At 43.6% G+C, this 15,157-nt stretch overlaps 1 protein-coding gene across 1 annotated transcript in view; it reads right to left on the bottom strand.

Annotated features, from left to right (window-relative positions):
• LOC146196963 (neprilysin-2-like) overlaps positions 1 to 15,157 on the bottom strand; it is a 71,436-nt gene that overhangs the window by 27,190 nt on the left and 29,089 nt on the right. The window contains exons 8-13 of the mRNA XM_084598678.1: positions 13,003 to 13,074; positions 9,707 to 9,840; positions 7,938 to 8,178; positions 7,754 to 7,852; positions 7,286 to 7,363; positions 352 to 461 (exon numbers count right to left, since the gene is read on the bottom strand). Of these exons, the coding sequence (XP_084454804.1) occupies positions 352 to 461; positions 7,286 to 7,363; positions 7,754 to 7,852; positions 7,938 to 8,178; positions 9,707 to 9,840; positions 13,003 to 13,074 (734 nt within the window). The remainder of the gene's footprint in view (positions 1 to 351; positions 462 to 7,285; positions 7,364 to 7,753; positions 7,853 to 7,937; positions 8,179 to 9,706; positions 9,841 to 13,002; positions 13,075 to 15,157) is intronic.

Here is a 15,157-nt window from a genome sequence, read left to right as displayed (position 1 = left end):
CCCATATTTCACTGTTTCTCAAGCTTGAAAATACATTTTCGGGAAAACCTCTGCGAAATGTTTTCCAAGAGCCAAGATATTTAGAAACAGAAAAAGAGCATGCGTTCCGACAGTATATGAGAAGACAGATGGATTAAGAGAGGATTGCTTTGACGCCTTTCGCACCTAACTATATTAACCACATTATAGTTACAGCCAGAGGCTCAAACTTAAACTCAAAATCAAAAATGTTTAATAATGTTGGCAAATTTCGTAATGAAAAGCAAAAATTAAGCGTTCTGAGGGACCGACTTTTGCCTTAGAGTAGTAGAGTGACGTAACCATCCTGAGAAAAGATCAGATTTCACTCACGTTTTGTCGAAATAAGACGAAGTTAGTTGGAAAAGTTTCTGAAAGTGCTCGTTCTCTTGAAGCCAGTAGAATGATTCAACGAATGAGGAGCTTTGTTCAATTCTTGGAACCTTTATAAAAAAATGAAAATTGAGAACAATATATTTGCCTTATTAAATATATGAGTCATTACATGCACAATGTCTCAGACCCGAAAGCGATTACAGGCAGTTCTCCTTTTACAAAAAAAAAAAAAAAAAAAAAAAAAGGACTTTTTCACAATTGTGCGCGAAGACTTTCATCAATGTCTTTTTTTTTTTTTTTGAGAAAGAAACCTTTGGGGACGTAATCGCTATCTGAAATTTCCGCGAAGAAGTAAAAGCCGGTCGCAAAACTTTTGTTTAATCATTCATAAAGGGCGGAGCCGAAGCGGACCCATTCATGGGCTGAAGAACGGCTTAAGGGCAAGAGAAGGAGGAGGAGAAAGGCATTTATTAACTTGGAATGAGTATATACAAGGAGGTATGATTGGATTAACCCGTAAGAGGCTGGTTCTCACAAGCACTAGGTGGTGTACCTAGTACGGGACCCCAGTGGCGTCGGCCGCTGCCCGGGTGCGCTCCATTAACGCCTTTTGGGCCTGCTGGTCAGAGCAGCCAAGCAGGGTCGCCTCCCAGTCCTCCCGGGTCGGGTTGGGATTAGAGATAGCAGGGTTGGATGGGTAGGCCCACATCATGTGGTAGACGTCTGAAGACTTCTCCGCACAGTGAGGACAGCTGCCCAAGAAAGATGGGTCAAAGTGTGTGAGAACTGCCGGACACAGCAAAATATTAGTATAAAGACGGAGCAGAAGCCGCTCCTCCGTCTTTGAGAGGCATTTACATGGGCGGGGATAAAGACTATGGCCAGATTGATAGCGCAAAACGATATCTTTGAAAGAGTAGGCAGGAGTGAATTGTAATTTCTGATTGTCGGGATCGGAGGGGAATGCCCGGTGAGAGAGCGCAGGGCGACGGCGTCAGCGGCCTCCCTTCCCTCAAGTCCCATGTGTGCAGGAGCCCAAACAATATTCCGGCAAACAGGGTCCCCGGTATATACGCAGTTTTGTAGAAGGGGGTAGAGGCGCCTTAATGGGGACGCGTTCCACAGACGTTCCCGTTGTGTCGCACAACGCGGCTTGCTTCTTGGACCCTTTTGGGAAATCTTCAAGATTGCTGCGGTCATTTATTTTAGCACATCTCGTTGGAAAGGTTCCTGTCGAACAGTACACCGGAAGTAGGTGCGAATGGAGGTTGTCTCGGAGAAAAGGGGTCCCGGCAGACGGGTGCCGGCTTTGGGCCAGAAGTTCTGTGCGCCGTGGACGTCACTCGGGCGCTGTGCCCAGCCCTGCCATTGCTCAGTTTTGTGACCAAGTGGCGGCCTCAAGGATATGCCAAAAACTTGTAGCGGGAGAACGACGTTGGCGTTTAAGGCCGCTTCCGCATTAGATGTAGCAGTCATCCGCGCGCTCCGAAAAGCGGTTATATTTTTTTCTCGTTTAGCTTTACTGCCCGCAAGGCCCAGGTATCGCCCTGTGTATCGCGTTTGAAGGTGTTGGTTGTGTGGTTTTTGCTTTTTATTTTCTTCGCTTTTGGTTTTGAGAGAATGTCTGGTGTCATCGTTACGAAGGGAGAGTGCGCGCGACGTTGTGGAAAGCATGCAATGCTGCCGACACAACCGTTGGCTAGTTTGAATGTTAATTAGCGCAGTGTTAAAGTCCCCTACTACAATTATTTTAGTGTGTTTTTTTGCTTTTCATTTCTGATAATATTTGTTTCTATACACTGGGATATACCCATAACTCGATGCAGGCCATCTGGAGCACCATTCTTCTGGATCGACGTGGACAATAGCGACAGAGGGACTCAGGTGGGCCCTTTCCTATATGCTTCGAGTTCGAGGATGTCGGTCACCACATGATCGCAGTCTCAGCGCGAAGATGAATCTGGGACTGGGGGATCAGATGCTCTTAGTCCCCACAATTAGTCCCCACAATGTGTCTAACTTGAGGAATCAGAACACTCCAGGGGAGGAGGAGAGCATAGCGGCCGCGGGCAGCAACGATGGTGCCACGCTACTCAGAGATAAACAACTCGATATAGAGAGGCTTGTCGATCGAGTTGAAAAGAATTGCAATGGATGCAAGAGCCATTGAAGATAAAGGTTACGGCGGATGAACGAGATTGAGTGTCTACGCGGATGAGCTCAGGATGGTCTTTCCACCCATGCTCTAATCGGACGAACTCGTGCCCACATTGTTTAAGAAAAAAGAAAACATCCTCCAAGCTACAAACCGAAGAGTACAAACGCAGGCTTTATGTATATCGTAAAGGTAACAAACGCTGAGGTCAGTACGTCACACCTTCTACGACCCGCTGCTCTTGCCCTCGCCATAGGTCACCGCTCCTCTTCGCTCCTGAAGAAATTATAGTGAACAATGGTGGCCGCGTCTTAGGGATACGACGAGAACGACGAAGTCCCTTCGCGCAGCTCGAGCTTGTTTGGTGCCTAGAGCGGCTGTGTTTTTGTGTTTCCTACTATTCAGTTTGCGCATAATTATATTCCCCGTTTTAATACTGGATAAACCCCCTTTAACGCAGAATGCATGGGACGTTGTAGGTAACATCATGACGCGAGCAAATCACAAGAGGGTGTATTTTCTTAAGCCAGAAATAACAGAAATTATATAAAGTAATCTTGCTTCCCAGTTACAAATTTGAAGTACAAAAGAGAGTGCCTTCGAAACTTGCCATGGTAACCGGAGTCATAGTTCATGACAGTTCATCCACTTCATAGAAACGGACATGAGAGATTAGGTTACCACACTTTGCCTAAGATCACCAATTAAAGCATTGAAATGTAACATTTTTGTTGATCAGAAAACGCAAACCAAATCAGACAAGCTTATTAAAAATCGTATGTTTTGAGGGACTGTAAAGCCTTTGATACACGGTGTTGTTCCTGCATTGAAGCGGGAGGTAAATGGATCTGCCTCCACGTCACACAGAATTAAAAGCCGGCCAATGACGTCCACTGCAAAACGCTTACAACGATTATGTTTACGCTCGCTTGACTGGGCGACCCTAGCACTTAAAATGAGGTGTGCCAAACTCATTAAAATGCGTCGCTTGCGCTCCAATTGCATGGATGGGAAGGGACATAAACTCACTTTCGCTTCGTAAAAGTCCGAGTGCATATCCGAACTATAATATTAGCCAGCGGCACGTGTGTATATATATTCTACAGTGAAGTCACAGTTTGCCAGAGCCTGCCACTTTCGCTGGTAATAAACCCCAAAGAATAATTTCACTCGTGAAGCAAAATTTGCTAGCATAAAATATACTGAAACAAGAGGCTGCTGTGCGTAATGAGACACCTTCAGTGGTGGTCTTGTTCCCCAATTCACGCATGAATATCAATAGTAATTCAATTTTTGAAGGTTAGAAATTATTTTGTGAATACCTGCCTTTTTCAATATGCTTAAATTATTTTAAAATTATCTACACCGACTAAAGAAAAGCGCAAAAAAATTGTTTCGACTTACATTTTATTTAGAGTAATTTAAATAATTCTCTCCTAACACGCCACATTTTTTGCATTTTATTGCCCCAAAGAAAACTCGAAAAATTTTTATATTCCTCGATTCATGAACTCAAACGTAACAAGAATAGATGTGACATGTTTTAAACAAGTGTGTCGTTTAATTTTGTTTCACGAGTGATTTAGCATTTTTTTCTTAGACGAACTTTTGCTTCATCGCCGAAAATTTACATAGCTCTTATATCAGCAAATCGTTTTCTCTACGAAGCTACTTCGACCAAAGGGCATTTGTACGGTCACCAAAATGCCTGTTCCTTTTTTTTTTCTTTTTCATGATAATTGGCGGTTGTCATTTTGGGGACTGGGATGTTTCGCATAGAATGACTCATGTGTTACAATGTCTGGCACCAAGCGCTTAGTCTCTTATCAGAACTGTCCACAACTTCCTGAATAAAATATCAACTTTATCTTTTGTTTCCCTTTACTGCTTATGACGTAATAAATGTGTACTTAAGGATGCCGCAATATGTAAAATAGCCATTTAATTGCTCCGAGATGGCCTGTGTCTGATTATATTTTGAGCAACGAGACTTGGAAAACGAATGTATGGCCTGTAATAACGTTATGGCTACATGGACAGACTTAAGCTCAACACCAGAGCCATGGTTTAGTGAATTTGTAAACTGTGTTGCGTGCTGCGATGTTAAGCGGAGAATAAATTATTCAGCCTCACGTTCTTACGCCTCAGCTTCTCCAAGGAAGATATATGTGCGGATGAACCAGAATAAATAATCTATTGCCGGATACAACTTGCGTATGCAGTAATTCTCTTAGCACATTCGGAAACTCTGTTCGGGATTCCTCTTGGGCATTGTTGACCCTTGCTAAGGTGTTTCATGTTACATAAACAAGAAGCTAATTAAAAGACGAAGCTACAAGAGAGAATTTTGATGCTTTTGTCAACGCTTGATACAGACAAACATTCACAAGCCGATTTAGTGTACCGTTATAAGTCATCACCGGAGTAATACACGATATCGCATGCCTATATCGATCGCACGATATCGCACGATATCGATCCCGGTCATGCCACATGGCAGGTGATAGTCGCCAAGCACAAGGCCGTGCGCTGACTGGGCGTCGGGTTGGGTGGAATCAGGAGCACACATGACATGATCGAGTTGGTAGGAGCTGCCATTTCGTGCCTTTCCCTTGAGATGGGAGGGTGATATCCGAATCCAACCCTCACTGATACTTGGATCTCTAAATAGACACCGAGTCCATGATCACGCCGGCACTCCTTCACGGCACTTGATAAAAGGGATTTAAATTTCTTACAAAGTCTTAACCCAACTCAGGCAGCAGACCCCCAATAGAGAAGTCATATAGGTGCCTGGGCATCAAGGTTTAAAGGAAAACGGGCGTGCTCACACCGCAGCATTAACATACCTCTCCCTGGATCCCTCATCCCTATCTACCTCGCATGCGTACCCCTAACCACTCACTGTATACCGCGTAATACTCCAAAACAACCTCTTAGCGAGACGTACATTACCGGGACCCACTACAGGGCTGGATATATAAGAGTAGTGTCACCTCAAGAGTCTGCAAACACAGTGCTAACACAGCCCAGCTAGATTTCACGCACTTAGCTCAGATTGCTTTTTAGCTGAATGCACGTTTTTCGGTCTGAGTGCACCCTTTTGTCACATTGCAAGAATTTGCCAAGGAACCCAAGCCATAACTCATTCAGCAAACCTGACGTGGGAGGCCCTGTCTAGTTCCGACTTTGGGGCATGAAGGTAATATTTGAGAGAGATTGGGCAGAGGCTTTTGCCATCGGAGGACCAGAACCCCTTAACACTGTTTCCTTAAATATCTACTACTACTACTGATAGTAAGGCAATCTTTTCTGTAATTTTGTATAATGTGATAGCTGACAACTATATACCAAGTAATGTACATGTGGGTGACAACCGAAGTGCAAGTTACAACTTTAGTGATCAGACGAATACGCGTAATAAATTACATGTACGCGAATAAGCTCTGCATGGTAAGACGGTAAACGGAACCCGTTAACACTATCTCATCAAACATCAAAAGCACTGCTTAAGCTTTCTCCTAATTTCTTGCTCCTAAAACATGTACTTTCTAAATATCTGGACCACAACCAAACACATAAAACTAAGGTTCTGGAGCAGGCTGATTACTGGCGCGCCATTGATGGCACTCCAGACACTTTCACACTCCGGTCCCTGCTCGGCGATGTGCCGCGCCGCGTTATAACTTGAATATCGAGTACCGTAGGCATGAAAAAAAAAAAACTGTTTAATTGATAGAAACATTTAGAAGAGCATGCCTTTTTTTTTAATTCGAAACTGGCACTGAAGCGAAGCAAGTTTCGCCTGGTAGACATTCATCATGGCGCGAGCGGCTTTGGTTTATCAAGTGGGGCAAAAGACTAGTTTTATCTGAGCATTTCATACCAGACAGGCCATGCGCCAGACCAGGGGATTTGTGCACATCGTAAAGCTGGTAGGTATTATGTGGAACGAATGAAATAGCTTCATGAGTGCCGCTGAGGCGGGTCGTGAAACGACTATAGGCTCCTGGTCGAAAAAACCAATTGCTGGGCTAGCTGGCACATTCTAAACAAAAAACTATGCTAAAGAAGACAAGCGCACCAATAGACAAGGACAGGAGGGACGTTAACAAGAAAACTACACGACGGGCTCTCAGCGCCGTGCCAGTCCTTGTCTATGTGGGCACTCGCATTTTTTAGCGCTGTGTAACTTTTCCTCAATTAGACTATCGCTAGGGTACATATTTTAGCCCAGTCATCGGCCAAATAATCTCACTCTGCGCGTGAAACTCCAAGTAGTTTGCAAGTTGCTCCCCATGTTCTAAGCTATGAGTCTGCATTCCGTGCAGCTGCTCAGCTGCAAGGAAGGCAGGCTGTATCATTTTTAAGAGCCCGGCCATGCCGAAGGTTTTACTTTTAAGACGGACCAATACGCTTACGTTGTGAATTACTCCTCTTAGGAGTCACAATCTACGAGGGACAATTAGTGAGTTTAAAATACACGTTCCAAATCCGATAGTACATTTTGCGCTGAAAATTCTAGCATTCTCTGCTGCTATAAAAATACAACGCGTAGAAGCAAGAAACAAGCGGAGGTGCAAGCATGCCACCTCCTTCGTGTATTTCATCTTAATTTTTGGCGTGCCAGGTTTACGTTGAGCAACAGACACATAATTGTCCATGTTCTACACTTCACCGGTATTTGCTATAAGACGAAGTTAGGTTAGATGATGTCGTGTGCTTTAAGATCAGCTTAGCATATTTGGACCACTGTTTATCATTGGATGGACTTACAAACTGATACAAGTAGTTTATAACCGAGTTGTTAGTGACCCACTCTGGATATCCGATGACGGGAACAATCTGGGTTATCTGTAAAGTATGAAAACAACTGGTTAGGTCAGCATCGTGCGCTGCGGTTTTTAACATCAAGAAAACAATCGCCTCATTGTGAATCTGTTAACGCTTTTTTTTTCTCAAAAATTGTATTTTATAACGCACAAGAAAGAGCCATGCAAAGCGTGGTTTATTTTAATACTCAAGAGACATATCTGTAGTTATATGCTTCAAAATAAAACCTGAAATGTTAATAAAAGGCTGGCAAACCTCTGGAAAGACTACTCTGACAAACCGAAATACTGCCGCAAAAATGTTTTCTCTCGTGTTTATAAGTCCCCAGTGACAACACTAATTCTTCTTCATTAAGAAGTTCTTTCACGCCCCTTGCGTGACTGCGACAGAAGTGAGGAATTTTTTGTTTACCCGCTCAATAGCTTTCTCTTTGGTATGGTTAGACATCCATGTGTTCTTTTTGATGACTTCCATAAATGTCGAGTTTACAATTTGCATAATCTTGAGAACCTGTTAGAAGGCGTGAAATCAAAAAATCAAATTAAATGTTTGCATCTCTATATCATAAGGCATTTTGAACACTAAGAACACTTACATCATTTCTGGCTTCTCGGTCAAATTTTGCTTCGCTGTAGAAGTTTGCAGCAGCGCTGTACATGACGTCATGCTTTAGAAGTTGAAGCAGACAGAGCATCTCTGTATCATTGCTTATTCTTTCTTCGGGTATTATTGCCGTCTTGTTCTTGTATTGTACGTAAAGCTTATGCAGGTCAGTTCCTTCTGCCTTCGCCATGTCTCTAACCTTCTTCCACATGATGTAGTTCCTTAGTCCAGCTCTAATTGACACAGCAACGAGAACATCAACATAATTCTTCCAGTGCGTTACAATACAGAGAACATTTCTTTTCAATTGTTATAATGTTTATATGACACGTAGAAAGAATTACTGCGAAAATTATTCGCACAATGGTTTTTGCAGGCCCTTTCTACAATAATACGAGAGGATAACGGGAGCGCGGCTGTAAAAAGATCATACACGAAGGTTAATATGTAAGCTTTGGTATGGCATATGAGGGCGTGTTGAGACGAACGTTTTTCTTTTAGAGCTGCTGCCTGGGTGTCAGAGTTTATGCGAGTAAAGAGTTGTGGCTGTCTCAAGTATCATATCCTGGGTTTACGCATTACGAAAACCAGAGGAGTCAGCAAAAACATTGGTATAGAACACGGCCCCTCCCCAACTCACATTTTCCATGATGCACTCTCTGTATCAGAGAACTTTTGCTCACGGTGAAATGTCGCCCGTTGATTCAGAAAAATAATACGGACCAGAAACACAACATTCAGACTACTCTAACAGCGGGCGAAACGTTAGAACCGTTACCACGGTCGAGGATGTCGCTCTGCCGATGAACTGCATAACAGTACGTCTTTTTTTTTTTTTTCTGGGTTTAAGGAAAGGGTCAAGCAAACTAATTTCTCTTCCTTGCTCTAGTAGCTGATCCGTGATTTTCAGGCTCCTGAGTCCAGTATGTGCGCCTTCTAAGAATAACGCGTATCCTAAGTTGTGTTGCCGGCCACTGCCCTCCTTTCGCACTGGGTTCATTGACGACTATAACTCCACACGCGCCCTACACATGCGCAGATCGTTTAGAAGACACATAATTAGCACTAATTACTGCATACTCACCTGCGCAAGCGAGAATGAATCTCGGGATTAGACCGCGCATTACACTATAATTACTGTTGTGGGAAAAAAAAGCGCTTGAAGTCTACTAGAGCTCCCGCATATGATTTCCGCAGTGAGCAAAGTTGCATGATTGTCCGCCCTTATGTCCAACATTCTGCAGCAAGCGGCTTCTCATGTGTCTGGAGCGACAGGTAGTGCGTCACCGACGGCGTTCAAGACTTTGCTTGCCTCTTTTTAGCCCGCACTCTACCATTTATCAAAAGCACGTTGAAAAGTGCTAAATTATTTAGAAGAAAAACACTATGCCGGAAGTTATACTCCCAGTAGCCTGCAAGTTTGTACTCCAAGCAAAGCGCAAATCGACGGATGCTATATGGGGCGCGTCGGTACCGCCACCCCTTCCCGTAAATCTCTGGAGCCTGTACAACAACAGAGTCGGCGATCATGTGGTACTATATCTGGCGTCCCCAGGGAAGTCTCCTCATGCGCAGGAGTGCACAATGGAAACACGTCGCGCTATTTTGTACCCCTGAGTTAAGAGGCACCGTGACCACCGCTCTTATCGTAGCTGCTAAGCAACCAGCTGTATTGTAGTGACATTACCTCCTCGCTTAGCAAACATTCAGCGTGCGCGATTATGAACCTCACAGTGATAAATAGACTTTGCGTATACTTACGTGCTAGTCAATGCTTTCAGAAACTCCACTACTTTAACATAATATTCTATGCCCTCCACTTTAACTTGAGTGTCCTTGCTGATGGTGATATTAAGAACGTTAAAATCAGTCTGCAGGACTTCATCCATAGGAAACTAAAGAAAGAAAAATAAATGAATAACTCAATATGGCTTTGCTATTTATTACAGCAGCGTTCGCTTTTCACTTCCCTTTGAATGTCAAACTGCATCTTCTAGCTCCACAGATACAGCTAACATATGCACATCGAGGTTGTGTGTTTAGTCTAGGGCAGTCAGGTAGCTACAAATATTCTTTTGCGCAAGTAGCGGCACATCTTTAACTCTTATACGCCCTCGTATTTTGTCAATGCAAAATTGTCATTGTTTAAAGTATACAGTAAATTTTCGAAAATAGCGATCGATCAAAAACACTCCTTTATCGTAATCCACCAGGACGCATCAAAAATACCAAGAACATAAGTCCTGTCGGGTCGTCGATATATCCAAGTTCAGCGCTAGAGATTCCATTGCAGTTAAACAGTTTGCTTGCTTTAACGTCAAGTTTCAGAGGAAGCCCTTAGGGGCCCAGATCTTCGGAATGTCGCCTTCCATAATTAACACTACGGTTTTTTCACTGCCTGTGCTCCTTCCGGTTGAACCCCACGACAACAAAACCGCATTTCTCCATTTGCAGTGTTTGATACAGAGCCACTGATAAAACCACTTAGCAAAAATATGGTGATCTAATTTGTGCTACGCCTATATTATTCCACTGTAGGAATGTATACATGTTGAGCTATCTGTTGCCACAAACGAAGTGCAGAGTTTGAGAAAACGTATAGTTCTCTGCTCTGTGCCATCTCTGAGCGTGCTCTGTGCTGTCGTGGGCAGGACTGGAACTGCTTAAAAAAAAAAAAAGAAAAACCAAGATCGCACAGGCTTCAGTCGAAAGAGCGGCAGCAACCGCGCAAACATTTGCCTAATAACACACTTCTGACTTCTGAATTTAAGGGCTGATATTCCCTCTTACCACAGTGATGATCGCTTTTTGTTGCTGCCTTTCCCGCCTTATGCTTGTAATATGCTTGCATTGGCGAAGTCGTTTTTTTCTTGGTTTGCGACATTGATTAGAACCCGTATTCTAATACAGAAACCGCTGACATTCTGAAACAACTACAGAATGACAGTCTCCGTTTATGAGAAAACTTATTGATGTAGTGCAACAGCAAACAAAGATTGGAAAACTTAATCAGCGACTTCGCAGCCAGAATCGAGAAGCTAGAATCCAAGATGCTCACCCTTGAAACTTCACTATGTCCAGGGGACACAATCAAACAAGGGTTTCAGCTTCTTTATGAAAATGCGGATGACACGGCTAAAAAGATCAATGATCTTAAGAATAGGGGTAGAAAATTATATCTTATCAACTTGATGACCGTGACCACAATGAATCCTGGGAACGATCAGAAGAGATCTTTAGGGAGTTTTGTCGGGATCAACTTAGCATTACTATTGATAAGATTCAAAGAGCGCACGGAACAGGAAAGCATGAAGGTGGACGAAACCGACCGATCATTGCCAATTTTATGTCTTACAAAAAAGTTGAAAAATTACTAATGCAAAGAAGATAAAAGGAACAAGGTTTGGAATTTCTAAAGGCTTTTCAACTAGCTTAAGGGTTGACGACGTCACCAGGATCCGTGGCCTGACCGAACACTGGTCGGTGAGGGCGTGACGTCACAAGACATCATGTCCTTTCTGAACCGATGCATATTTTAACGCCATAATGTTACCAGTCCTGTTAGTCGAAAAATAGGGAGTCGGCGCTGTGAGCAAACATTCAGCAATTTGTCACATGCAGGTGGTAGTTGGCAGCTGGCATGGCAAAGCCCTCATTGTTCGATGTGACTAAAGAAACCACGTGATGTAGGAAACTCTGGAGGAGCTTCCGACTCGAATTGCTTATTTGAGGTATGAATGCGGAATAAAATTCAGCGTTCGAGTGGCCTTGGATGCCCTGTCAAGCACGCTACTCCTAGGCGACGCAGGTACGTTCATACGACTTAGTTAAATCCGTAAGTTATATGTCGGGTGGTAGCCTACGCTATGGCGTCGTACCTTTGCACACAGCCCAAGTGTCCCCCATAATGTTCTCATGACACAGACGAAAACATTTTCTAAACAGTTGGACCTTTTATACTATTGCAGTAAAAGTAAAGGCAAGTTTTAAATACCAGGCTTTAATTACAGCCCCTGAAGCACCTTTCATCAGATATCGGTGGCGCTAAGCACTGACATAAATCGAATAGAGAGGAGTGAGCATTGCTGAAGGAAGAGCAATGTACATGGATGAAAGTAATCTGAATGCAAAGTGAAACGCTGTGAGTTCATAGAATGCTGGCCCGAATCGCGAAATATGCAGGGTGGTACTAAAATGTTTCGGGACGCTCCGGTTCGTCGAAACTGGTTACACGCAGCAGAACCTGTCAATGCACTCGGTATTCCAGCAAAACTGTAGTGCTGTATCACCATAAGACCAGCTATCGCGTGAAATAATTGAAGCATATCATATCTTCCAGTAAGCACACTGGCATGTGAACAGCACTTTCATGACCAGAAAAGAACTAGATAGGACCTTTAGAGCGAGATGGGCGCCTTTAGATGCCTAAGGATAAGCAACTGGTTCCTGTTTAATTGTTTCTTTCTTCTTTTTTTTTAAGATGACATGAGCTTGTTAGGTGGCCGGTAGATATTTCACTGTGTTCTTTAAGTTTGTTCTTAATTTAATTTATATTCATGAGTGTGTTTGTTGTATTTGTTTTTATTTTAGTTATTTTGTTTTGTAATTACAATGCACATTTGGTTTCTGTGATGCATATTTAATTCTAGAGTAAAGAAGTTGAAGACAGCGCTTGCATCTTTCCTTTACCTCGCCCTCGCCCTTTGTGTGGAACTGTGGGTATGTGCCATCACATTAGAGGAGGACAACAACAACAACAACAACTACCTCGCCCTTCGTTTAAGTTATGCTCTTACCTCCGTTCAAGTGTTTCATGTGAGGAAGGAGGGAGTCTCCGTAGTGAATGATTTCCTCGATACTTCTAAACCGATGGATCTTGCATCAATCTGGCTAAATTATTTTTTTTTCCCGTACTGAACCATTTCAGAATATTTCATTTAGTATCTCCATAAACTAATATGGAAGGCTCCTTTTCTTATTGTATTGAGTGAAGTACATTGCATTTTGACTGCGTGGCTCCGTGTAAACAAATGCAATCCATTGCAAAATTTACTCACGTTATCTCCAAGGCGGTCACTGAGCTCCGAAAGTTTCATGTTTTCTTTTTTCTTCTCTGTCGCAGCGGCTATCTGAAAACAAAAGTAAGATAACTGTTTCCAAAGACTCGAATACTCCGTTAAATACTGGCACAATGTCTATAACTTTTTCTCGCTGAGGCATCTCCATTTTACAATGGATATTGCCTTATCACACAACAGAGCCGACTACGTGAGCGTTGAACCTGTCTGTACATAAAGACAGGATCATGACCAAGCGCAATCAGATGCCCAATTATCTTCAGACAAACGTGCTTAAGTATTTGTGCGCCATCACAAGCTTTATTTAAGATGCTGTTTAAAAATTTTGCTTTAAGAGGGCCAGATTAGTACACTCTCAATTGCTGTAAAACTTTCAGTTTCACATCGACGCAATGATATGAGACCGCAGCTATATACTTCCAACTGCTTGCGAGGTAAACCAAAGAGTGCCGAACTTTTCATGAAGAAATAAACAGCGCAATAAATTTCACCGCCATCATGAATGCTTCTTAATCAGTGTAAGGATTCTTTGGTCAGTGCAGGGTGATATTGGTGCTTCCGCTGCTGAGGAACCGACCGTTCTGGAATAGGCAAGAAGGGGTGGCAGACCACATCCGCACATTTTAATGTCTTCAAGTGTATTCATGTTGACGTGTTACTATGTACTTTTTTTACAGGTAATCTTCTTTGTCGTGACGCTGGGGCTACGTCGACCCGGCCTTCACTTGGTAGCGTGCAGAGACTCGGGGTTGAAGTAGGATTGAATCTTCGAAGTTGGTGAAATATGTACAAGCAGGTTTAATGGCACTTTGAGAAACTTATTTACAAGATTATTTACACGAAAAAGAAGGGTACATCAGCAAAATGGCAAGCGTTAAGAGTTCATAGCGAGAAGCGACTGGATGAGCCGTTTACCCAGGGCCCAGAGCGACATTTCGTGCTCTGCAGCGTCCTTAAAACCCCCCTATGTCCAGCCCCTCTCTGAAGATGTTGACCAACCAAATCCAGGGCACGCCCCTCAGGTATCGGCATCCAATCGAACACATCACTGCACTGATGGTCTGAAGCACTGACTGGTCCGGCATTCATTCGTTGGGCGTGATCACTTGTTGGCGGGAAAAGCTTGGGAACGGCGAGGAGAGGAGGTACATTTCTATTCTTCAGCAAAGAAACCACAGGCTGGTTCTGAAAAGGGGTTTTACTTCTCAGAAACCCGAGTGCACGTGGCGCCGCATAGGGCTCCCAACATTGTCCCTTTTCGACAATTGCAAATCTTTCCTGCATTCCCGGGAAATCACTTAATGGCCGTATGAGTCATGCTCCTTTCTTGTCCTGCACGTCAGCGGACATGTCACTCTGTCATCTCCTTTGGATAGGAGGCATTCATCACTGGAGGATAGCACTTCTCGACTGGAAGGGTGAACAAAAGAAAGAAAGCACTTCCTGCTATTTCCCGCAGGGGGACGTTTCTTTGTGTTTTTCCAAACGTTCTCTTGACAAGGTCAATTTGGCATTTGCAGGTTGTCCACAAAGCAAAACATGCTTACAAAACAGGATTCCTGGAAACAGGCTCACTTAGAGCCATTGGACCATCACCACATATTCACAAAACTTATCCATGCCCACAGGCGAACAATAGAGCGCGCAATTGCGGATGCTTGGTCGTAACAGCCTCCTCCCCCGCCAGAAGAGTCTCGGAGGGCAGCAGTCCCAGCTGCTGCATGAAGAGACGACTTAATGGCCTGCACGTGAACGCTTGAAGCTCGCTGTTGCTTGTCGCGTTGTCTTGATTGTTGTAGGCCAAATTGCTCGAGCTGTCTGAAACTCAACCACATGTCGAAGCAAGCACTCGGCTCCCGTCTGAAGAGACCAGGTCAAAAGAAAACTGCCATTGTTGTTCGAGAAAAGCCCACACTCAAGACGTTCAGGACCCACGTATTCCTAGAAAACCAAACGTGCTGCTTTACATAGTCACACATATACAAGCGCACGAAAAAAAAAAACCTGATTATCAATTTGGATACATGGTGAGGAACATCTCGGACCGCTTAGAAAGAGCGGCTAAGCGCGTCCGCATTCCCATTTAACTTCCCCTTTTTGTATCTTATTTCAAAATTGTACTGCTGTAAAATCA

The sequence above is a fragment of the Amblyomma maculatum genome, chromosome 3, assembly GCF_055883805.1.
Source record: "Amblyomma maculatum isolate TAMU_Amacu chromosome 3, ASM5588380v1, whole genome shotgun sequence".
In the NCBI taxonomy this organism is placed as follows: Eukaryota; Metazoa; Arthropoda; class Arachnida; order Ixodida; family Ixodidae; genus Amblyomma; species Amblyomma maculatum.
The sequence above is the reverse complement of the archived record's forward strand: the minus strand, read 5'-3'. Positions and strand labels throughout refer to the sequence as shown.